The 23,768-nt window shown below is 43.9% G+C and overlaps 1 protein-coding gene across 2 annotated transcripts in view; it reads right to left on the bottom strand.

Annotated features, from left to right (window-relative positions):
• Eif2ak1 (eukaryotic translation initiation factor 2 alpha kinase 1) overlaps positions 1-22,387 on the bottom strand; it is a 37,087-nt gene extending 14,700 nt beyond the window's left edge. Inside the window, exons 1-11 of one of the 2 annotated variants that reach the window (XM_050124426.1) lie at positions 22,192-22,387; positions 18,040-18,198; positions 14,576-14,709; positions 12,312-12,349; positions 11,757-11,856; positions 10,264-10,344; positions 8,129-8,228; positions 5,299-5,356; positions 4,115-4,436; positions 1,748-1,859; positions 5-105 (exon numbers count right to left, since the gene is read on the bottom strand). In XM_050124426.1, the coding sequence (XP_049980383.1) occupies positions 5-105; positions 1,748-1,859; positions 4,115-4,436; positions 5,299-5,356; positions 8,129-8,228; positions 10,264-10,344; positions 11,757-11,856; positions 12,312-12,349; positions 14,576-14,709; positions 18,040-18,198; positions 22,192-22,297 (1,311 nt within the window). In that variant the 5' untranslated portion in view covers positions 22,298-22,387. The remainder of the gene's footprint in view (positions 1-4; positions 106-1,747; positions 1,860-4,114; positions 4,437-5,298; positions 5,357-8,128; positions 8,229-10,263; positions 10,345-11,756; positions 11,857-12,311; positions 12,350-14,575; positions 14,710-18,039; positions 18,199-22,191) is intronic. The other variant, XM_050124427.1, reaches the window with a different exon arrangement.
• Between the last annotated feature and the right edge of the window lie 1,381 nt (positions 22,388-23,768).

Genomic DNA, 23,768 nt, shown 5'->3' with positions numbered 1-23,768 from the left:
TTACCTTCAGATCTCTGTGGACAATGCCCATGTTATGTATGTAAAAGACACCTTCCACCAATTCTTGAAAAATTTTTGTTGCAACACTGGCCATAACATAGGGACCTGGAATTTAAGAACAAACAACCGGTTTCTTATCCCTATTTCTCTGAACTCATTAAATGACATTAACATTTAAATGTTAAATGTTCTCAACAATTAATTTTAGACACTTCAACATTCAAACACTCCAAAATGGTCTAAAACATAGAATTAAGGAAGAAGGATTCTTTGCTGGCAAAGAAAAAACATCACAGACTGACAGTCAATGCTGACACCATGTTTCCAAAAAGGTACTAAGCTCAGCCAGGAACTGCTAGCGACTTTCTAAACAATTACCAGGCATTGAGTGACCAAATTACAGCTCCAGTCTTCTTTGGCTCTTAATACGCTGGTGTCAAAGGCTAATTTACTTACTGTCCTGGGCCACACTGGATTAAGACATTATTACAAACACTGGAGTAAGAAAACACAAATTACCGAGGCACAGCAGCTCGGGTTTATAATCCTGTAACACCTGGAGGTTGTAACAAGAGGACCAACCTGAGCTACACAGTAAGACCCTGTCTCAAAAAGGAAGTGGGGGAAGATAAATTCTGTTCAAGGCAGAAGTTTCTATCCATCACTTGTCAGATCTGCTAAAAATGACTGGATAATGAAGAATACAGTCTAAACTTTCCCTAACAAGTTCAGTAACATGGTAATAGGAGGAGGGGTTGTGCTTTTAATTTTTAAATCCTTACTTATGTGTACACACACATATAAACACACACACATATATATTAAATTATGTGTATGAATTATATACATGTGCCACATGCATCCATGTGCCAAAAGCAGGTGTGAAGGTCAGAGACAACTTGTGGATTCAGTTTTCTCCAAGGGATCCACCTCAGATTTTCAGGCTTAGAGGAGAAGCCCACTTACCACTGAGTCTCCTCACCAACCCTTTTTCTGTCATGTTGAGTCTCATACTGTAGCCTGGAACTCAGGACAGCCTTTGATTTCAACCCGAGTCCTGGGCTGGAAGGTATGAGCCCCCAACCACAACTGCTACAGTAAGAGCTCACTCAAAGCAAGGGCAGGCATGGCTGATTTATGTCTTCAATCCCAACCGTCATTCCCATAATTCCTCTGGATGGACACAACTATTCAGTTTTTTCTCATCTCTAAGGACACTACTGTTTTGGAAGGACCTGTCGGTTACTTTTCTGAAACAGGCAGAACTTTGGAGCTCATTGGCCAGCCAACCCAGACAAATCAGTGAGCTGTAGGGTTAGTGAAGACACAGTCCCAAAAATAAGGTAGGGGATGACTGAGGAAGACACCTAAAATCAACCTCTGGTCTCCACAACATGCAAATGTGCATGCACCCGCACAAATACGTGCATTTTAGCACATAAAATACCAAAAACAGTCTATCCAAAATCATTGGCCTAAACTCTATATTACTATTTAAATATGGTCTTTGTTTCTTTTCCTGCTGCCATCATAAAGTACCCTGAGAGAAGCAACTCAAGGGAGAAAAATCAAGTTCAAGGTCACAGTCAGTGTGGCAGGACAAATCCAGGTGATTCTAAACCCCGTCAACCTGACTACTAACATCAACCATCATCAATACCAACAAACACTTTATCACAGATAATTGTCAAACTCACAGCTGGTTTTGAAAAATACGGAAAGAAACAGATTTACAGATGGTACTTACAGGCAGCTTCATCCACATACTCCCGGCTCCGCTTGTTCCTCTCGGCTATCCAGTCCCACAGGGAGAGCTCACACAGCTGCATCTGGATGTGCAACATCAGGTGGTACCGAACCTGGAGGATACACAGCATGCGCCCATCTGCCAAGTCGCACCATCTTCATTTGTCAACAAATACTGGCCCACTCTAGGTCAAACACCATGACTAACTGTGGCCTAGAGTCTCCTACAGGAGTCACAGTGTAGCCTGAGGCTGGAGATGCCGCTCAGTGGGTAAAGTGCTTGCTTTGCATGCAGGAAACCTAAGTAACCTATTCTGATTTGCTTATTTTCATTTTGTTACATCATCATCATCATCATTATTATTATTATTAGGTTTTTTGAGACAGGGTTTCTCTGTAGCTTTAGTGCCTATCCTGCACTAGCTCCTGTTGACCAGGCTGGCCTCGAACTCACAGAGATCCGCCTGCCTCTGCCTCCAGAGTGTTGGGATTAAAGGTGTGTGCCACCACCACCCAGCCTATTATTATTTTTTTAGAGGCCTGTTTGTATTCTGAGAGAGAGAAAGAGAAAGGGTATGCATATGGGTGGGTGTGGAGTTGGCAGAGGGGAAATGGTAATCAGAATATAGTGTATAAAAAAAAATCTATTTAAAAGAAAAAAAAAAGCCGAGCTCCCTGCTACTGCTCCAACACCCTGCCTGCCTGCCTGCCAACGTGCTCCCTGCCATGAAGGTCCTGGACTCCAACCCCGTAAAACTGTTTGCCCCAAATAACTTTTTCTTCTGTGAGTTGCCTTGGTCAGGGTGTTATCACAGCAATAAAAGAGTAACTAAGACAGCTGGCCTCTTTACATTGTGTCTTGTTGTTAGATATTTGTACACTGTGTGAAAATGTTTTGTGATTGATATAATAAAAATCTGAACAGCCAATAGCTTCTGGACAGAGAAAACTCTGGGAAGAAGGCAGAGTCACAAGTCAGGGTGGAGGAAGCAGCATGAGCAGTATGGAGAGATGAGCTAACAAGAACATAGATTGAAATAAATAGATATTTAAGTTTCAAGAGCTAGTGGGACAAGCCTAAGCTAAGGTCAAGCTGAGCACAGTGTCTGGCTAAAGAGAGAACATTAAGCTGATGGCAGACGATTGGATTCAGCATTAAGGAAAATGTTCCCTTAAGAAAAAAGTACGCACGCGCACACACACACATTCTTTCGTAAGAATTATTTTGGTACAAACAGATTTTCAGCCCTACTCTGACAGATTGTTATGTGTCATGTAGACTCCATTAATGTTCAAGTTTTGTGTGTGCATGCATGGGGGGTCTGTGGATGTTCATGTGTGTATACAAGATGCATTTCTACGTGAAGGCCAGAATTCAACCTCAGGTGTTGTTCCTTGGGAGCTGTCCATCTTGTTTTTAGAGACAGGGTCTCTCACTGGGGTGGCAGGGTTTACCAGTTAGGATAGACTAGCTGGCCAGGGATTCACCTCTCTTCACCTCCCCAGCGCTGGCATTAAAAGTATGGGATTACAAGTATGCACCACCACACCCAAACTTTTATATAAGTTCTGGGGATCAAACTCAGGTCAGGCTTACATGGCAAGCATTTTACAACTGAACTGTCCCTCCAGCTCCTAATGTTCTGGTTCTCTAAATGCTAACAATACTGATGAGAGTCTGACACACATATTAGCAAACTTAGCACAGTAAAAGTTTGCTGACAACTGACCTAGTAATCTTACAGGAGTCACCAAAAGTCACACTCCAAAAATATAAAATCGTTCTGCATGAATATATGTATATATTTATGGTATAATGCTAGCATGTACTAGAAAGAGATGGTGAATGAAGCTTCCAACTTCAGGCAGGGCACACCATTGAGAATAGGTAGGGATGCACTGGTCAACGGGAAGATGAGTAAAAGGTTACTAGCAGCTAAGTGAATGAGGAAAGCTAACTACCAAGGCTAAGGCTACAGCAGGGCCGGAATGGGTTAGTAGTGTGTTGCTGGCAAGCACAAAGCCCTGGGCTTGATTTTCAGATCTGCATTAACACCTAGAATTCCAGCATTCTAGAGGTGGGGGCAGGAGGATCAGAAGTTCAAGGTCATCTGTGACTACACAGCTCGGTTCCAAGTCAGACTGGGCTGCGTGAAACCCTGTGTGCAGGAGGAGATGGGGGACCCAAACCTGAGAAATACCATACAGCTAATGGGAGCACAGTAAGTCCTGAGATAAACAGAAGAAAACCACAAGGAAAGATGCAGCACCACTGGAAGTCTGCCGAGGAAGAAGGAGGCTACACACAGGCAAACCCCTGACACAGCGGTGAGTGAACACCCCAGCAGGATCTGGGAAAGCATGTTACCTCTGTCTGCTCCAGCAGGCTCAAATGGCCTTCGGAAGACTCATCTGTGGATGTAGAATTCCCTTCCAAGTACGAGTTATGCCCCGGCGGCAGATGACGCTTGACAATTGGTCCGATAGACAAATCGGTCAAGCCATTATCTTGGAGCTCAACGGACGACCCGAATTCACTGCTGTTCCTGATCACTAAATCAGCAGTGTAGCCCACCAGGTTGTTATTCTCATTTTTAATGTCAGATTTGCCAAGAGGTTTTTCTCTTTCTGAAGTGAGTTCAGCAAAGATAATGGATGAGCTGCTTTCATTATCTCTGACACCTTGATCTCTAGAAGTAAAAATACAGTAACACAAAAGTGAACATAAATGGCGAGAGTATCTAAACCATTCTTTTAAGCAGGATGAACCGTTCAAATGTCTAAATAAATAGCACCAGGCAGGTCTTTTTGGCAGAAGCCTGTAATCTCAGTTCTCAGTGACAAAGCACTGGGAACTGAAGGAAGGAGATCAGTAGTTCAAGGTTTTCCTCAGCTAGTTCTAGGCAAGCTTGGGCTACATAAAACTCTGTCTTAAATTTTAAAAAAGAGTACCAAATATGTCTAGCATTAACTATGATTTAAAGTATTAATGGAGGGTCAGAAATGGTGGTCCACACCTATAATCCCAAGACCCGGGAAGCTGAGGAAGGAGGATTTGAAGCTAGCCTGGGCTCAAACAGGTCTGAGCTGCACAGCAAGACCCTGTACCAAATAAGTCAAGTCAAGTGAATACAACTGTCACAGGAGAAAGTAATTTAGTATTTTGTAGGGAAAATAAACACAATTATGAAAGGATAAAAAAAAAAAAAAAAGAAAAGAAAACCGGGTGGTGGCAGTGCAGGCCTTTAATTCCAGCACTTGGGAGGCAGAGGGAGGTGGGTCTCTGTGAGTTCAAGGCCAGCCTGGTCTACTGGAGCTAGTTCCAGGACAGGCTCCAAAGCTACAGAGAAACCCTGTCTCGAAAAACAAAAACAAAACAAAACAACAACAACCTTCCCACCCTCCCCCCCCAAAAAAAAAGAAAGCAGAGAGAAAATAAGCAGAAAGTAAGTCAACACCCCTCCCAAGTTCCTAGTAGCAGTGACAAAAGCAAGCCATTGCAGGTGACAGAAAACAATGGTTTATGTGCACAAGTAACATCAATCCACATACCTGTCCCCTTCGTGCTCCGCTAGCACTTCAAGAGAGGGCAGCTGAATGGGAGCTCTGCCTGCCAAACAGAAATAAACACAAACAGCTGTACGCATCTGTAAGTAGCCATGATGTTCAATGTACAGTCAAATTCAGGGCTAAAACAGACAGACGGCACCCATGAAGCTGCAAGTCAAAAGGAGCATAGTGAGTCTAAGAAATGGAGACACCACAGTAACTGCAGAGACAGTCCCAGTAACTGAGATCACCATGGTTCTAGAGATCTGAGAGTAAACAGTAGGTTGAAGGACTCATGGACTCAGACGTAGTTCTGCTGTGGTGAAAAGCAACTCCAGGCAAGAGGTGAGTAAGCTGGGGCCAGAGTGATGGCTCAGCAATGAAGGGCACTTGCTGCTCCCATTGAGGACTTGAATTCAGTTCCCAGCGCCCACATCAGGCAGCTTACAAACATTGGTCACTCCATCCAGTTTCAGGACATCTGAAGTCCTCTTTGGGCTTCCATGGGCACTGCATACACATGATAAGCATACATACACTCAAAATAAATCTTTAAAATAAGTTCATCTTCTAATAAATTTGATTAAACTATAATTTGAATTTCATACTTTTTTCCATAAAATATTCTTCTGCCAGCTCCTTGCATTCATGTGTTGTGTCTGTATGGTGACACGTGGCTTTATGTGAGTGTATGCACCTGTGCATGTGGGTGTTAGTGTGCATGTGTGCTATACTTGCCTATGGAGAACAGAGATCAATGTCTTATTTATTGTCTTTCATTCGTTACCTTCTTTTTTGATCCAAAGTCTCTCATTGAATCTGGACCTCATCAACTTGGAGAGGCTGGCCGGCCTATGGTCTCCAGGGATCCCCAGTGCTAGGACTGGGGATGCACACTGCAGTGTGTTTGCATGATTTCTAGCGATCCAAACTCAGGTCCTCCTGCTGACATGGCAGGCATTTTTACCAACTGAACCATCTCCAAGCCCCTCTTTCTGATGATTTAAAAGTAAAAAACCTGGGGCTGTGGACACAGCTCAATAGGAGACTGCTTGCCTAGCATCTTTAATCCTCAGCATTGACAAAAAAGCAAAACCAAAACTAAGAAGAAATTAATGCTGTGTGTGTACAAGCATACGCTTGTAATCTCAGTCCTCAGGAGGCTGAGATAAGATCTTGATTTAAAGGCCAATTTGAGCTAATTAATTTTGAGACTAATTTGGGCTTGTTAACAGTATAGACCTTGTCTCAAAAAAAATTTAAAGTAAATAAAAACAAAACCATTCTCCACCTGTGTATGCAAAGACAGGGCAGATTTGGCTCAAGAACAAAAGCTCACTAGATATTCATGCACAGATTGAGTACACATAGTAGTAGGTGGAGACCAAAGCTCTTCAGATTTTGTAGAATGTATGTACAGAATACCAGAGGGCTTTCCCATCCTAAAACTTAAAAAAAAAAAAAAAAAAGTGTGCTTTTATGCTGTGGGATAATGTTCTTGTACACTGTAAAGATTTGTCACTCATATCGGTTTAATAAAATGCGGACTGGCCAGTAGCCAGGCAGGAAGTACAGGCAGGTGACCAGACTAGGTCTTCTCTGAGAAGAGAAAAGGCAAAGATGCAGTTGCAAGCCAGATGCAGAGGAAGCAAGATGAGAATGCCTCACTAAGAAAAGTTACCAAGCCACATGGCTAAATATAGATCAAAGTTGTGGGTTAATTTAAGTAGTAACAGCCAATAAGTAATAAGCCTAAGCAATAGGCCAAACAGTTTATAATTAATATAAACCTCTGTGTGTTTATTTAGGACTGAATGGCTGTGGGACCTGGTGGGACAGAAACTTTCATCAAAACTTTTATGAGGTTCTAAAAGTTTCAGATTTGGGAACTTTTTGGATTTTCAAGTTTTAGCCTAGGGATGATCAATCTGTATCAACAAACATTACTTCCCTTAGCCAAGAATGCTGGCATGCTGGCAACCCTAGCACTCTAGGAGCATAGGCAGAAGAACTACAGGAAGTCTGAGGCCAGCATGGAGAGAATACCAGGCTACTTAGGACTACATAGTAAAACCCTGTCTCAAAAAACCAACTCAAGGGCTGCAGAGACAGCTCAGCAGTTAAGAGCATATATTGCTTTTGCAGAGGACAACCGAACTTCTGTTCCTGGCACCCACTTCAGGTAGCTGACAACTTAGTAATTCCAGATCCAGGAATCCAATGCCCTCTTCTGGACTCTAAGGGCACCAATAAGCATGTGTGTACATTCCCCCACAAAGAAACATACTTATACACACAATTAAAAGTAAATAAGCTAGGCAGTAGATGTGGTGGCACTGTCTTTAACCCCCACACTTGGGAGGTAGAGGCAGGTAGGTCTCCATGAGTTCAAGGTTAGCCAGGGCTATACTGATTCTGTCTCAAAAAAGTAAAGTAAAACTTAGAAAGTCTTTGTTAGCCAGGCAGTGGTGGCATATGCCTTTAATCTCAGTACTTGGGAGGCAGAGGCAGGTGGATCTCTGTAAGTTTGAGGCCAGCCTGGTCTACAAAGTGAGTTCCAGGACATCCAGGACATTTACATAGAGAAATCCCATCTAAAACAAAACAACAACAACAAAAACGAGTCTTTTTAAAAAAGCTGGGTATAGTGGCACAATCTTTTTAGTCCCAGCACTCAGGAAGCAGAGGCAGGTAGACCTCTGTGAGTTCAAGATCAGTCTGTTCTACATAGGGAGTTCTAAAACAGCTAGGGCTATACAGAGAAACCCTGTCTCTAAAAACAACCCCTCTCCAAGAAAAAAAAAATACATAAATGAAATCAAAAGCAACTTACCTTGTGGCCGAACCACATGAACGTGCTCTATCCACGCAGTGTGATAGCCAACAATGTTGGGGTGCTGGAGACCTGCCAGAACCTTTACTTCTCGGAGCACCTAAACAAAATTAGAACTGCTTTTTATTGGCTATTGGTTACCAATACAACTCACCCTGGAAGAAAAATAGTAACTCTTCTAGATAAGAAAATGAACTACATAGAAATAATAGGAACAATCCTGTGTAAGACAAACAGTAATTTTTTGTTGTTATTTTTGAGACAGGATCTCTCTATATATAGTACTGGCTGTCCTGGACCTCACTGTGTAACTCAGGCTGGCTTCAAACTCACAGAGCTCATCTTGCCTCTGCTTCTCATGGGCTGAATCCTGCCTCTTAAAGGCAGGCACCTTCATGCCCAGCCAAACAGCAATTGTTCCAACAACTCCACATCTACGTCATGTCCTGATACTTCATTTGATTCCTGCATCCCTCCCCACTGTAGCCAAGCAAGACCACCAGTCTTCCTCCGATTGTCTCATCTTCATCTTTTCTCCTTTTCTAAAATGCTGCTGAGAATCTAAGAGCCTTGAGCATGCTACATAACCTCTCTCCACTGAACTTCACCCCAGCCTCTGGGAAGTGGTTTTGTTTGCTTCTATGTTTGTTTTGATAGAGACTCACAATGCCGCACAGCCTGGTGGCTCCTCCTGCTCAGGATTCTGAGCACTGGGGTGACAGCTGTGCCATGATGGGGTTGTCACTGTTATTTAGACAGAGACACCATGAGGTGGAAGAGAAGGAAATTTATCCAGGACCACACAACATGTCTCTAAGAGATGGTCCTGTACGAGACCTATTCTTTCAAGGAAAAAGCTGCAAGGTATGGTAACCAAGTACTTGGAAAATTAATTTCTCACCAGTGAAACCATTCAGAAGACAAAGGCACTGTGCTGCCAAGCCTGATAACCTGAATCCGGTGCCTGGGATCCACATGGTAGAAGGAAGAGAACCAACTCCCATGAGTTGTTCTCTGACCCCACACAAGCACTGTGGGCACACATTCATGTACAGTTATGTACACAGTCTGTCACATGAATTATTCTTAGCGTTTGGGAGACAGAGGCAGGCTGAGTTTGAGGCGAGCCTGGTCTACGTAGGAGACATAATCTCAAAAATAAAACAAACACATGAAATAAAATAAAAAAATATAAAACTTTTAAAATTACATCAAATAAAAATTTAGTTTTCATGTTTACTGATAAAATCTACTATTTAGCAAATAAATATGTATAAATGCAGATCTAACTTTTTCAAAACAAATCACACAACCATTGTGTCCCTCCTAACTCCCTCCTGGGCTGCCCTCTCTCTTACTATAGCAGAACGAGAGCCTTTTACGCGGAGGCAAGCACTCCTGCTCCGTGCTCTATCCCCAGCCTCCCCGCTACTTTTTGAGAAAAGGTCTTACACTCTGAAGCCCTGGTAGACCTGGAATTTTCCATTCTCCAGCCTCACCCTGAGAAGTGGGATTACATACCTGACTTGCTAGGCATCCTCCCCCATTTTTTTTTTTTAACAATGAGGTTTTATTATATAGCCCTGGCTAGTCTCAAGTGATGATCCCATCTCACCTTCCCAGTAGAGTTTAGACTTCTGGTTCATGTGGCAAGTCTAGCTCAAATCATATTATTTTTTGATGGGTTTTATGATTGGATCTGAGACATCCAGTCTAGCCTGCAACTTGTTTCATAACACAGGCAGACCTTGAGCCAATCCTCCTACCTCTGCTTAGCACCACCATGCCTGGGCCAGCTCAAATCATTTTCTGAAACTCCACTTTCAGCGTTAGGGAGATAGCTTGGCCAGTAAAGTGCTCAATATGCCGAGGAGGAAGACTTGAGTTTGATGGTCAGAATTTACAATAATAATAATAATAATAATAATAAAGGACTGGGCACGTCCCATGCCTGTAATCCCAACCCTGAGGAGGTTGAGATGAGGACCCCTGGGCTCACTTAGTGAGCAGCTGCAGTATAGTGGGAGACCTTGACTGGAAATTGCCTAAGGACCATCACTCACAAGCACGCATGGCACTGACACCCTCACACACAAACTGCGTGTGAACCTGCACACACTCGTCCAAAATCGCACCTTCATACAGTCTGTTTTCGTTGCACTGTTAATCAGGATTTTCTTAATTGCATAATGCTGACCATCTAGTTTGTTCCGGACCTAAAGAGCCAGAAGAAAGAAAAGTATTAAATTCCATCACAAATCCAAGCGAATAAAGGAATTTACATCATGTGAACTTTGATAACCCAAACCGCCAAAGATCAAATAAGGCTTAAGCCATTTTTCCCACAAGGGGGAATCAGCCCTAGTCTTCTGGAGCAGGACCTTGGCAAACTAAACTGTCCAAGCCCAGGCTGCGGCCTAAGATGTGGAACGCTAGCACAGGTGTACGCACAGTCCCAGATGGAAGAGCAGCATGTTTTCAGTAATGCAAACTTTTTCATTCTTTCTGAGCCCGGGTCTCAGGTGGCCCAGGCTGGCCTCAAGCTCATATGTAGCCAAGGATGACTCTAAACTTCTGATCCTCCTGTTGTGTGTCCTGGCATACACTGTGGGTTTGTGTGGTGCTGGTGGTCAGGCCCAGGGATTTGAGCATACCAGGCAAGAGCGCTACCAACTGCGGTGTATCTGCTGCAGCACAGCTTCTTTTTGGTTTTTGTTTTTTTAGTTCTGACTGTCCTGGAACTCACTCTATGGACCAGGCTGGCCTCGAACTCACAGAGATCTGCCTGCCTCTTCCTCTCAAGAGCTGAGATTAAAGGTGTGTGCTACCACCACCCGGCTCAGCACATTGTTTTCAAGTTTCAACTTCTAATTTGAATAAGGCCAATTCCTTACCATTCTGCTGAATAATCTTTAACCTATGGGTTGAAAACACTAAATTGAAAATATTCTTAAACTATATTTTTATTGTTTGTTCTTTGATGTTGTTATATGTATTGGGTGGTTTCGTGTGTTAACTTGACACAAGCTAGAGTCATTGGAGAGGAAGGAGCATCAGCTGAGGAAATGCCCAATGAGATCCAGTAGTAAGGTATTTTCTCTTTTAGTGATCAATGGGGGAGGGCCCAGACCGTTGTGGATGGTGCCATCCCTGGGCTGCTGGTTCTGAGTTCGACAAGGTGGGCTGAGCAAGCCATGGAAAGCAATCAGTAAGCAGCTCCCCTCCACGGCCTCTGTATCAGCCCTGACTTCCTTCAGTGATGAACAGCAATGCTGAAGTGTGAGCCAAATAAATAAACCCTTCCCTCCCCAACTTGTTCTTTGGCCGTGGTGTTTCGTTGTAGCCACAGAAACCCCAGCTAAGACAGGGGAGAGTGTGCCCAGAGAACAGACAAGGGCTGGGTCAGATCTCCTGGGGTGAGGATGGCTCCAGATGGGTTGGTTTTCAGTGTCCCCTATTAACTGCCTGCAAATGATAAATGATAAATGGAAATGATAACACATGAGTTTAGGAATCTATGTGTACTTCTAATCATAATAATGAAAATAACTTCTCAAAATACACAACTTACTGCATAATAGGTTAAAATGAGCTAACAGCAAACAAAACAAAACAAAATAAAACAAACCTTGTACACTCTTCCATATCCTCCTTTTCCTAAGATGGCAAGCTCTTCAAATTCGTTTAAGTAGCGTGAGGTCTGTGCTTCAAAAGCTATCTCCCTGGATCTAAAAGGAAAGTACAAACAGAGCATCAATATGAAGATGTGTCCATCAACCGTACACACTGTTTTGCCAACCTGCTGGGACTCATTGATCAGTAAACTGCAAGGTAGACAGAATCAGCTAAAAGGACATTTCTAATTTCCCATGGGAAGAAAATGGCTAGGTGAATTAAGGGTGTAATAAAAATAGCAAGAGGGCTCATTGCATTTAGTAATCAGTATCCCAGCAGCAATCGGCAGCAAGGCTTTAGACACAGCAGAAAGAGGACAGAAGCGATCGCTACTGAAGACCCTGCCTCTCAGCAAGAAAGAAAAAGCTCACTAATGACTCACAGCAATCGCCTCGGCCTCTTGAGTGCTGGGATTAAAAGTGTGTGCACTGCCCAGCAAGAAACATTTATAAAATATTTTGATTTCTTTTAATTTAGTTTAGTTTGTGGAAAAGTATTGGATACATACCTGATTTTCTTCATGTAAGATTTATCTTCACAAGGATCCTAAAACCAAAACAATGATCTCTAAGAACCATTTGAAACATCTGACAAGCAAGGAATCAAATTCAACATCACAATAATCCAAATACTCACATACCTAAAACAAGACCATGGTCTAGCATTTTACTTATTTACTACGCTTTTTGTGAAACTGGTTTACTATATAGCAAAACTTGGCCTTGGACTGAATCTTCTCGCCACAACCTGTTGGGTGCTTGAATTTCAAACGAGAGCCATCAGGATAAGAATAACCTTTCCTTGCTTTTGTTGTTGTTTCTGATACAGGGTACTGATGTAGTCGTGGCTAGCCTAGAAGTCACCATGTAAACCAAGCTAGTCTCAAACTTGCAGCAATCCTCTTGCCTCTGCCTGAGTCCTGGGATTACAGGACTGAGCCACATGTCCAGCTTGAAAACATTTTAGTATTACTTAACAGTTTATGGTTAAAATATTTCAGAGCTGAGAACGTTTTTGTAAGGAGCTCCATGAGTAAAAACCAACTCGCTTCAAAAATCTATATAGAAATCGACTATTCTCATCCCCACAGCTACCACCCCATTTGCAGCCACCCCATCTTTTTGCCCATATCCTTGCACCTGCCTCCCTGCTCTTGAGCCTCTCCATCTACTTCCATCACAGTAGCAGGTGTGAACATGTTAAAATGTTCTTCTGCTTAAAATCCTGCAATGTTTCCAGTATCCACTCCTGTGTCCATTCAAATGGTCTCGAGATCCTACTCCAAGCTGGCCATGATGACTCATATTTGTAATCCCATCACTTAGAAGGCTTCAAGCCTAAGTGTGGAGAATTTGAGGCCAGCATGGGCTACACAGAGTTCTAAAACTGCCTGGGCTACAGGGTGAGATTCTGTCCAAAAAAAAAAGAGTAAAGAAGGAAACAGTAGCAGGCAATAGTACTGCTGCTACTGCCCTGCCTGTTGCCCCTGTAATGGATTCAGTGAGGAAGGAGAGGGGAGGGAACAATCCCACACCTCCACAGTCCCTCCCCATGCTCTTCCACTCCCCCCTTTACCTGCTCCACCTAGATGCAAGGCAGCCTTGCAGAACTGAGCAGCACACTACCCCCAGCACACACCCAGCAAGGGTACTTGCTAACACGTGCCTCTGTCTGAAATCCCCCTCCTGAAATCCCTGCAGGTGACTGTCTCTCAGCTCTGGGCTTGACCACTTTCCCAGGCAGGACTGCCATGGCTGTTGTACCTGGCAGTCACATGATCCAGCACTCCCTGATCGCCTTCACTACCTATGTGCCATCCACATTTGTTTTGATTTTGCCTATTGTTACTGCCCCCTGCATCAGAATATAAGCTTCAAGCCGGGCAGTGGTGGCGCACGCCTTTAATCCCAGCACTCGGGAGGCAGAGGCAGGCGGATCTCTGTGAGTTCGAGGCCAGCCTGGTCTACAGAGCTAGTTCCAGGACAGGAACCAAAAGCTGCGGAGAAACCCTGTCTCGAAAATAAAAAAAAAAAAAAAAAAGAATATAAGCTTCATGAGGTTATAGGGTTTTGGCTATTTTCTTCCATTTTCCCCCAGCACCCATAAAATGGTAATAAGAACTAATACTGTCAACGTGACCAAGTTTCTATTTTTAAGAACCAACTCATATAATTAAAATTAAGTAATGCTTTAAAAAATACAGGTCTAACTGGGCAGTGGTGGCACACACCTTTAATCCCAGCACTCAGGAGGCAGAGGCAGGTGAATCTCTGTGAATTCGAGGCCAGCTGGTTTACAGAGCGAGTTCCAGGACAGCCAAGACTATACAGAGAAACCCTGTCTTGAACCCCCCCAAATATATATATACACACATATAGTTCTCTTTCTCTACTGCTTTTTTGTTTTGTTTTGTTTTTAGCCCTGGAAATACAACACAGCACTAGGCACAATAGGCAAATGCCCTGCCACTGAGCCACACACCCTACAAAGCACAGTGTTCTTTCCTTCCTTCTTTCATTCCTTCCTTCTCTAATGTATTTAACATATATGAGTGTTTTTGCCTACATGTACTTACCTTATTTGGTGCCTGGTGCCCATGGTGGTCACTCCACAGAGTTACCAGTGGTTGTGAACCATCATGGAGATGCTAAAAACCAAACTTGGGTCCTGTGCAAGTATTCTTAACAGCTGAGCCATCTCATCAGCCCCCACATATGGTTCTTCGAAGACTCAAGCTGACTTGTCACACAGAGCACACGTGGGAGGGCTTACCTGCCGGACTCTCTCTTTGGCAGACCTCATTAAATGAGTGATGGCCCGATTGTGGTGTAATCTCAGAGAGCTAAACTCATCACTGCAGGTAAATGAAGACAGCAGCCCCATCTTGATAAAAGTCTGGCAGAGTACTATAAAAAAATATGATAAGCTCTTATTAGAAAAATTGACAGCAGGCAGGGCAAGGTGGACAAACCTAAGACTCTAGCATGCAGGCTGGTAAGAAAGGAGGATCTGCAGTCCACGGTCACCTATCAGCACCCAGAAAGTCTGAGGCTAGCCTGGGCTAAACAAGACCCTGTTTCAAAGGGGAATGGGGACATTGCAGATAGATATACAGACTGTGTACCAGGTGCCTCAGAAAAAGTTGCTTCTCTAGAGATGTCCTTAATTTGTACATAAATACAGACAGGATCAAGTGTGGTGGCTCACACCACACCAGAAATGGAACAGGAGGGAGAGGAAAAAAAAGAAGTCAAGATGGAGAGGGAACAGGGGAAGAGGGAGAGAACAAGAAAAATGGGGAGAAGCCAGGGAGAGGTACAAAGAAGAAAGGGTAGGGAAGGTATGCTGGCGAACATCTTTGACCCTTTCAAACAAGAGGCAGAGGAAGGTGGATCTCTGTGAGTATGAGGTATGAGGCCATCCTGGTCTACATATCTGCACAGTGAGTTCCAGGCCAGCCAAGGATACACAATGAGACTATTAAAAAAAAAAAAAAAAACCTGCCTTTAACCCCAGCATTTGGGAGGCAGAAGCAGACAGATCTCTGTGAGTTAAAGGCCAGCCTGGTCTACAGAGCAAGTTCTAGGACAGTAGCCAAAGAGAGACCCTGTTTGGACAAACCAAAAAGAAAAAAAGAAAAAGGAGGAGAGGGAATTGGTAGAGGTGGAGAACGAGAAGGAGAAGGAAAAAAAGAAAGAAGAGGAGGAGGAGAAAGAGTGCTGGTTGCTTTTCCATAGGACTTTGGTTCGATTCCAGCCCATCCTCTGGCCTCTGCAGGCAGGCACTAGGCACCCACATGTCGCACAGACACATATGTAGGCAAAACCCTAAACATATAAAATAATTTTATTTTTAAAAGGAAAGAAAGAAGAGGGAGGAAGGGACAGAGAGAAAGGCGGGAAAAAAGAAGAGGGGACAGAAGGAAAGAGAGGAGAAAGGGAGGAGAGAGGGAAAAGAGAATCAGCAGACAGAAGATAGAGAGAAGAGCGAGGGAAGGAGGAGAAGAAAGGGGTAAGGAAGAGGAAGAGGAGATAAAAAGAGAAACAGATAGGGTTGAGGATGTACCTCAGTAGTAAAAGCTAACCATTATGAAGCCCTGGGTTTGATGCTCAGCACCATCAGAAGAAAACAAACCAAAAAGGAATACAGGTAACTATAGAGGATCCTCATGGCAATGAACCAACTCTCATCAAAAACATTTTCTTGGAAAATTTTGCAAACTAACAAACATACTACTAAATTAAATTAGGGTCTTTTTTAAAGAAAAAATTAAATAGCACCCTGCCCAGTGAGAGAGTGTCTCATTTAGCTCAGGCTTACCTCAAACGTGTTATGTAATAAAGGAGAGCCTTAACCCTTGAACTCGTAACCTTCCCGCTTCTACCTCCCAAACACTCGGATTACAGGTATGTACCACCACACCTAGCTAAAATATACATGTTTCAAATTTCAGTCATCTAAAAAGGCTCAATAGATGGCATTCAAAACTACACTAACATCAGGCTGGGGGTGTAGTTAAGTGGTATCGTACCAGCTTTGAATGCACAATACCCTGAGTAAGACCCTTGTGTAGAGAAGAAAAACAGCAACAAAAATTCTGTGCACACAAATTTATAGTGATATTTAATTTGTATTTTAATAAATAAAGCTTGCCTGAAGGTCAGTGCAAAGCTAGCCACACTAGTCAGCCGCATAGGCCAGTCAGTGGTTGCACACACCTTTAATCCTAGCAGTCACTCTAGTTAGCCAGAGGTCAGGTGGTGGTAGTGCACGCCTTTAATCCCAACACTAGAGAGGAATGTAAGGATAGCTGAGACAGGAACTGGCTTCTCTCTCAGCCTGATGATTTCACGGCAGTAAGAGTTCTCTAGTGGTTTGGCTGTTTTGCTTCTCTGATCTTGAGGTTGAACCCCAATATCTGTCTCTGGGTTTTTATTATTCATGCTACACAGACCTGCTTTTTATAAGTTAAGATTCTCATAGTAAAATTCTAACTTTTTGAAGCCACGAACCTAACACAGCAGTGCAGTACTTTGGAGCTAGGAGCACCCCTTTGTAAGCCTCATCCTCCACACACAAAGCTGCTTACATGCTCCAGTATGAGATCTCTTTATTCAAGATAGAAGATACTGCCATGAGGGCTCTGCCCATGCACACCTGTCAAACTCAGCTTGATCCCCAGTTGAAGGAAGAACCAACGGCTGAATGCCACCCTGACCTCCACATGAAAGCAGTAACACACATGTACCCGCACTCACACACAAACATCATCAAGCACACCATGAAAGATTTGTTAGCAAATATTTTACTCATTCTTCATGTCCATTTCTTTACTTAAATGACATTATATCCTTAACTACTAAAACATGCTACTTTTTTTTTCTGGTTTTTCGAGACAGGGTTTCTTTGTAGCTTTGGAGTCTGTCCTGAACTAGCTCTTGTAGACCAGGCTGGCCTCAAACTCAGAGATCCACCTGTCTCTGTCTCTCGAGTGCTGGGATTAAAGATGTGTGCCACCACCGCCCTGCAAACGAGCCACTTTCGAAGACCACGTAAAGACATCTATCTTTAGTGAGGACATCTAGAGCTTGGAAAGGAACTTGAATCTACAGCTGAGGATAAAGAAGCTGGTCTTGAAAAAAAAAAAAAAGAAGCTGGTCAAAAAAAAAAAAAAAGAAGCTGGTCTTGGTCAATAACACAAAACCGGAACCATAACATATAATTCTGCAAACTTTGGAGCTCACGTTTCTAAAATACAAATATCCTAAACAGGAAAAACAAAATTCAACATTTTCAAGAGCGTGGTATGGAACTCCTCCAGTCTTTCAGTCAGGGACTGAGGCAGTGTCTGGGTTGGTGGTAGATTCTCTGCCTGTATACAAGAAGCCCTGGGTTGAATCATATAAATTAGGTGTGCTAGCACACCGTCGGTACTCCAGTACTTGGGGGGGGGGAGTTCAAGGTCAGCCTCTGATACATTATTAGCACCTGAGGCTAAAGAATGAGATGAATATCATATTATTGCTGCAAAACCATTTTTTAACGTATTGGATCACATGCAATTTTATATTTACAAGGAATTACGCAAAGGAAAGTTGAAATGAATTTAAGGAATGGGGAATCATTCACACTTATTTTGCACCCACTATCTATACACCAGCTGCTTCTCAGAAACACAACTAGAGGCAGTATTTTTTACAAGCTTTACTTAACAACACCCATGTAGTCTTACTCACATTTAAACACCTGTTGTGAATGAAGCGGGTTTGGCTCATGAACGTGGCTCAAGTGTTCCAGCAAGGAGACGAGCAGTAGCTGGTTTGCCACTACGAAAGGGAACGTGGGCTGCTGGAGGGGTTCTTTTAACACTTGGAGTTCTGCTGGGACATCAGACTCTAAAAATAAAAGAAGGGGGAAACATTACTGGTAAGCGTGTCTCATAATGACAAATAGCATGCTTTAATTAAGACAAGAGAATGAAGGAACCAAGGGAGATAACAGAGTCAAAGCGTAATTGCAGTGAGTCAGGTTAGGAAAGGTTTCCTGGGGCTGGGGAGATGGCTCAGTGGATAATGTGCCTACTGTGTAAGCGTCAGGTCCTGAGTTTGGGTCCCCAGCACCCACATTAAGTCAAGCAGGTTCAGCAACACCCCCTGCAATCCCAGTGCCTCAGACAGGACACAGGGGTCCCCTGAGGAAACGCAGCTAGCTAGACTAGCCAAGTCTGCAAGTTCCAGGTTCAGTGAGGGAGCACACTTCAGTGCAGCGTGGAAAGTGACGAGGAAGACACTTGAGCCCACACACAATTGAACAAGAATGCGCACAAACGCACATACCACATACATATAGATACTTAACAACAACAAAAAGACGTAAGATTTTTCTGGAGGTGAATTTGAGTTGACGCTGAAAGCTGGAGGACCAGGGTGGCCTCAAACTTATAGCAGTCCTCCTGTCTCTGTCCCCAGTGCTGGATTAGTTAGTGCCACCATGACTTTGGGTTTCTTTATGCTTATTATTTCCTCTTTTCTGCAATGAGAAAGTCTAATTTTTCAGGTCTTTTTTGGGGGGATGAAAATTAGATTAGCTCTAGGGCTGCAAACATGATATGAAGTGCTCTTACCGCTTGAGCTACACAACCAGCCTAGATAAAAATTCCACTTTTGAATATGAAAAAAAAATAACCAAGTCAATTTTTAAGAACTTAAGAGGCCTGGCCAGTGGTGGTGTATGTCTTTAATCTAGCACTTGGGAGGCAGAAGCAGGCAAATCTCTGTGAGTTCAAGGCCAACCTCATCTACAGAGTGAGTTCCAGGACTGCCAGATCCACACAGAGAAATGCTGTCTTGAAAAACTAAAAAACAAAACCAAACAAAATACATACACCACACACAAAGAACTTAAGAAATGGCTGAGTTCTGGCTTAGTTGACAGAGTGCTCGCCTAGCATACACAAAGCCCTGGGTTCAGCCCCCAGCAGCACATAAAACTAAGACACAATCGCACTTATGTACCTGTGATTCCAGCAATGGGAAGGTCGAGGCAAGAGGTGCATAAAGTTTAAGGTTATCTTTGGCTGCCTAGCAAGTTAGAGGCTAGCTTAGAATACATGAAACCCTAATGCTAGTAAAATACTATAAAATAATTTAAGAAAATAACAACTTTTAAAAGGTCTATATAGGCTAGTATGATGACTTGGCAGTTAAAAAGAAAACAGGATTTGGTTGCCAGCACCCACATCAGGAGACTCGGAACTGCTTGTCAGTCCAGCTCCAGGAGGAGTCCATGCCTCTGGCCTCTGCAGGCACCTGCACGCACATGCACATACCCACACAGATTCACATGCATATACACAGTTAAAAATAACTTTTAAAAGGCCAATAAACAACAGATAGACTTAGTGGGGGGGGTGCGGGGGGAAGCCAAAAAGTTCCAACTTAAAAAAAAAGTTCCAACTTCCTGGTCTCAGTCCCAAGTAGAAGAGCAAACAACTAAAACAGAAAAGACTCCAAGTTCTCAAAAGTAGCAGGAAGTCAGATGCAGGTGCAGCTGAATTAAGAGTTCCAGACATTTGCCAGCAGGATGTCGGTAAACACACAAGAAAGAGATAATCAGATTCAATCTCAGGAAAACATGCTCCACAGAGCCCATCTGTAAGAGAAGGGCCAAGCCTGGTGGTACAGTCCTTTAAGGCCAGCTTCTTGGGAGGCAAAGGCAAGTTCAAAACCAGACCGGGCAGCAGTGAATTCAATAGGCAACTTAATGACAGAGGGCTGGCTGGGAGGGTAACTCAGTGGCAGAGCACTTGACTGGCTTGTTCAAGACCCTACATTCAATCCCCAGTTTAAAAAAAAAAAAGTGTGGGGCTGGAGAGATGGCTCAGCGGTTAAGAGCATTGCCTGCTCTTCCAAAGGTCCTGAGTTCAATTCCCAGTAACCACATGGTGGCTCACAACCATCTGTAATGAAGTTTGCTACCCTCTTCTGGCCTGCAGATATACACACAGACAGAATATTGTATACATAATAAATATTTAAAAAAAAAAAGTGTGCGTGTGTATGTGTGTGTGTATGCGCGCACAGCGCGCACACATGCGGTTAAACCAGCTTGAAAGATTAATCCAAGAGAATACTTTTGAAAAACTGGTGACGCCTGAAAGAAAACGACTTGGAAAACAGTCTCATTAACACATTCTGTTCCATACACAGCACCTAAAGTAACTAGGTCCAAGACTGTTGTTGGCTCTAGAATTCCTACAATGAACTGCCAAAGATACATTGAGGTTTTGAATTTTCTGACTCTCTCATTAACCAGCAGTGTGGCCTCTTCAAATCGTCCAGACTACCCGTGAAATGCCATTTAACTACTGGCCTTACACCTATTCAAGGTGATACTGCATGTTCCACAGACCTTTATATATTTAAAAAAATTAACTCTGGGCACTCTTTAGAAGAAATGACAATATGTAAGCAGCACAATATTATTAACAGAAGAAGGAAAAAAGGAGCTGGGCGATAGTGGCGCACGCCTTTAATCCCAGCACTCGGGAGGCAGAGGCAGGTAGATCTCTGTGAGTTCGAGACCAGCCTGGTCTACAGAGCTAGTTCCAGGACAGGCTCCAAAGCCACAGAGAAACCCTGTCTCGAAAAACCAAAAAAAAAAAAAAAAAAGAAGAAGGAAAAAAGGTTTTTAAGCGTGTCCAAGATCACTCCCTTCCAGAATAATCTCTGGTTTGCAGAAACCCTTATCACCATGTCACAGAAAAGACAGACTTGCATGTTTACGGCTGGGACCTGTCCCATGACATATGCTTTCTTTGCTGAGTTAGAATAAATACCACTTGGTGTTTGGGAAAATCTGCATATCCATTTAAAAAGTTACCTTACAAACTGTCCTCTATAAAGCCTACCCGAGTCACCAGCATGGTCTGTTTTCGTTTCTCATTGTGGTCAATTACAGGAAGTATTTAAGAATGAAAATGGGGAAACCTGAATTTGGTTTTACACCTTTAACTCCGCTACAACATACTTATTTCAAGCTTCATATGTAAATCTTTGCAATTATTCTATGAGATAGTATACAGCTAAAACCTCCTCGAATGCTGGAAGATGAACCCAGAATCTCACTCGTCCTATAACACCCCTCTGTCACTGAGCAACAGTCCCTGCTCCGCTGCAATCATTCTTTTTTGTTAGAGACACAGTCTTAGGTACTGCAGTGTGGCCTGGAACTCAACCTGAAGCTCAGGCTGGCCTTCAACTCCTGATCCTCCAGCCTTACCTTCCTCACCCTCTAAGTGTTTGAACTGCAAGTGTGCACACTACTCACTGTATCCACTATCGAGAGCACAACTTCATTTTTAACACTGCCAAAGCAACTGGTAGCAACCCTCTGCACTCTTCGTAGAATACTAGAACTTTGACCTACATGGATGTTTTTTAACACCGCTTACCTTAGCTTACATAATTTGATTTACATGTGTTAAAAGCCTCAAGAAAATATAAGTGTTCCCACACTGCCTCGCTAGGAGAAATCATTAGTTATCCGCGAAGCAGGTCTCCCACTAGCAGTGAACAAAGATTACAATCAGCGGCGAAAAAAAAAAAAAAAACAGGGCGTGGAAGTGAAATGCGGCCTCTGGACAGTGGTGCAGAACGGAGGCCAAGGACTATAAATGCCCACAAGCGGGCAGATCGTAGAGGCTCTTGGAATAAATATTGACCTAACCCTTGACAGCCCGTCCGCAGCCTCCCGGTGCCCTCCAGGTCTGGGCCCGAGTTCGAACACCGAGGCGGCCTGGGGCCTCAGGTGGCTCTCGGGGACCACTAGCGCGGGGGAACCCAGGCGGACAGCGAGCCCTGGAACTGCGCGAGCCATCCCCGTCTCACCATCATACTTGGGGTCCGAGACCTCCGCGGGGAAGTCGATGGCAGGGGGCGCGCCCACCGCCCCCGCCGCGTCGTCGTCTGCGTCGCTCTCGCCACCCCCCGCCATCGCCGCCGCGAGCGGACAGCAGCCGTCCTCTGCTTCTCCACTGACGCTGTCCGCCGCGATTACGTCCCCCGAGCCGGAAGTAACCCTAGAACTGACGGAAGTCCTGTCTCGAGACCGGGAACCTCTGTTAGGGGGAGGGTTATCCTTGCCCCGCCCCCTTTTCCCGGCAAGAACACGATTGGCTGATCCAGTGTGGGCGCGCCCCCGAGTGGGCGTGACAAGCAGGGGTGGCTTGCGAGGCGCCGCTCCGGTGCAGGAAGCCTTTATTCCCTGACTCAGGTGGACAGTTCTTTGTCCTTCTCTGACCCTCCCAAGTTATTCCTGTAGACTTCCGTAAGCTCCCAAAAATCGCGCCTGCAGCTTCAATCTATAAAGTATAGTAAGCGATGTGATCCAAACTCGGAAAAACAAAGACCGCATATATCTCACTCAAGTGCAGATCCTCCTAGTCTGTAATGGACATAATGGGAGTAAGTGTGGGTAAAGCCTAACTAGAAAGGAGACCAAGAGAGGGTAAAAAGAGTTGTTGAGGAAAGAGCAGGGTAAATGGACAGAGGAAAGAAACCGGGGGGGGGGGGGGGGGGGGGGAGGGAGGGGGAGGGGGGGGGGGGGGGGGGGGGGGGGGGGAGGGGGGACAGAAGAGACTGGGAAAGCGGTGAGGAAGAAGAAGCAGTATTTTTTTTTTTTTTAAATCGATTTTGGTCTACTAAACTAACTTTGTCACTTTGTCTTCATGTGTGCCTGTGGAGGCCAGAAGAGGACTTCGGATTCCCTGGGACTGAAGTTACAGAGGATTGGTATTTGCGATGGGGGGCTGTGCATTGAACCGAAGTCCTCTGCAAGAGCTCTTAATTGTTAAACCATATCTTCAGGATCTACCTTTGTAGGTTAATTTTGAGAAATCAGCCACCTAAAAGAATCTAATTTTAGAAGTGATAATCTTTTGTATATACAGTGACTTATAATCTAAAAAAAGAATAACATGCACCATAATGGTTTATCCTTTGAATTCCTACTTGTGAACACTTGAGAGGAGAGGTGGAGGTAAGAGGATCAAGAGTGCAAGTCTAGTAGGTAGTGAGTCTGAGGCCAGGCTGAACTAAATAATGAAAATAAACTTGTCTACATGACCTGGCTCAACTAGATAGAGCTGAATTTACTTTGATCCATTGCAGACCATAGCAAAATGGGAAATGCTGGCCAGATTCCAAAGAGAATCTAATCTCAAGGAAATTCCTCTGGCTTTTGAGACAACTTTACAATTGTTATCAAATCAGAGTTGTTTTTTATTCCTTATTCCTTGTGAACCCCCACCACAACCACCCGAGATGACTCATGGCTTAAAGTTCAGATTCAGAAATCTGCCCTGGGTCTTAGGAGGTAAGATTGTATGTCGCTCAAGCACAAAGACCTGAGTTCAGACCCCAGCCCCCCACAGAAGCCACTGGGTACAGCCATACTTGTTTACCAG

This window comes from Alexandromys fortis, unplaced genomic scaffold, assembly GCF_014885135.2.
Source record: "Alexandromys fortis isolate MF-2015 unplaced genomic scaffold, M_Fortis_MF-2015_v1.1 scaffold_227, whole genome shotgun sequence".
Taxonomy (NCBI): Eukaryota; Metazoa; Chordata; class Mammalia; order Rodentia; family Cricetidae; genus Alexandromys; species Alexandromys fortis.
This window is presented reverse-complemented; position numbering and strand designations above follow the sequence as displayed.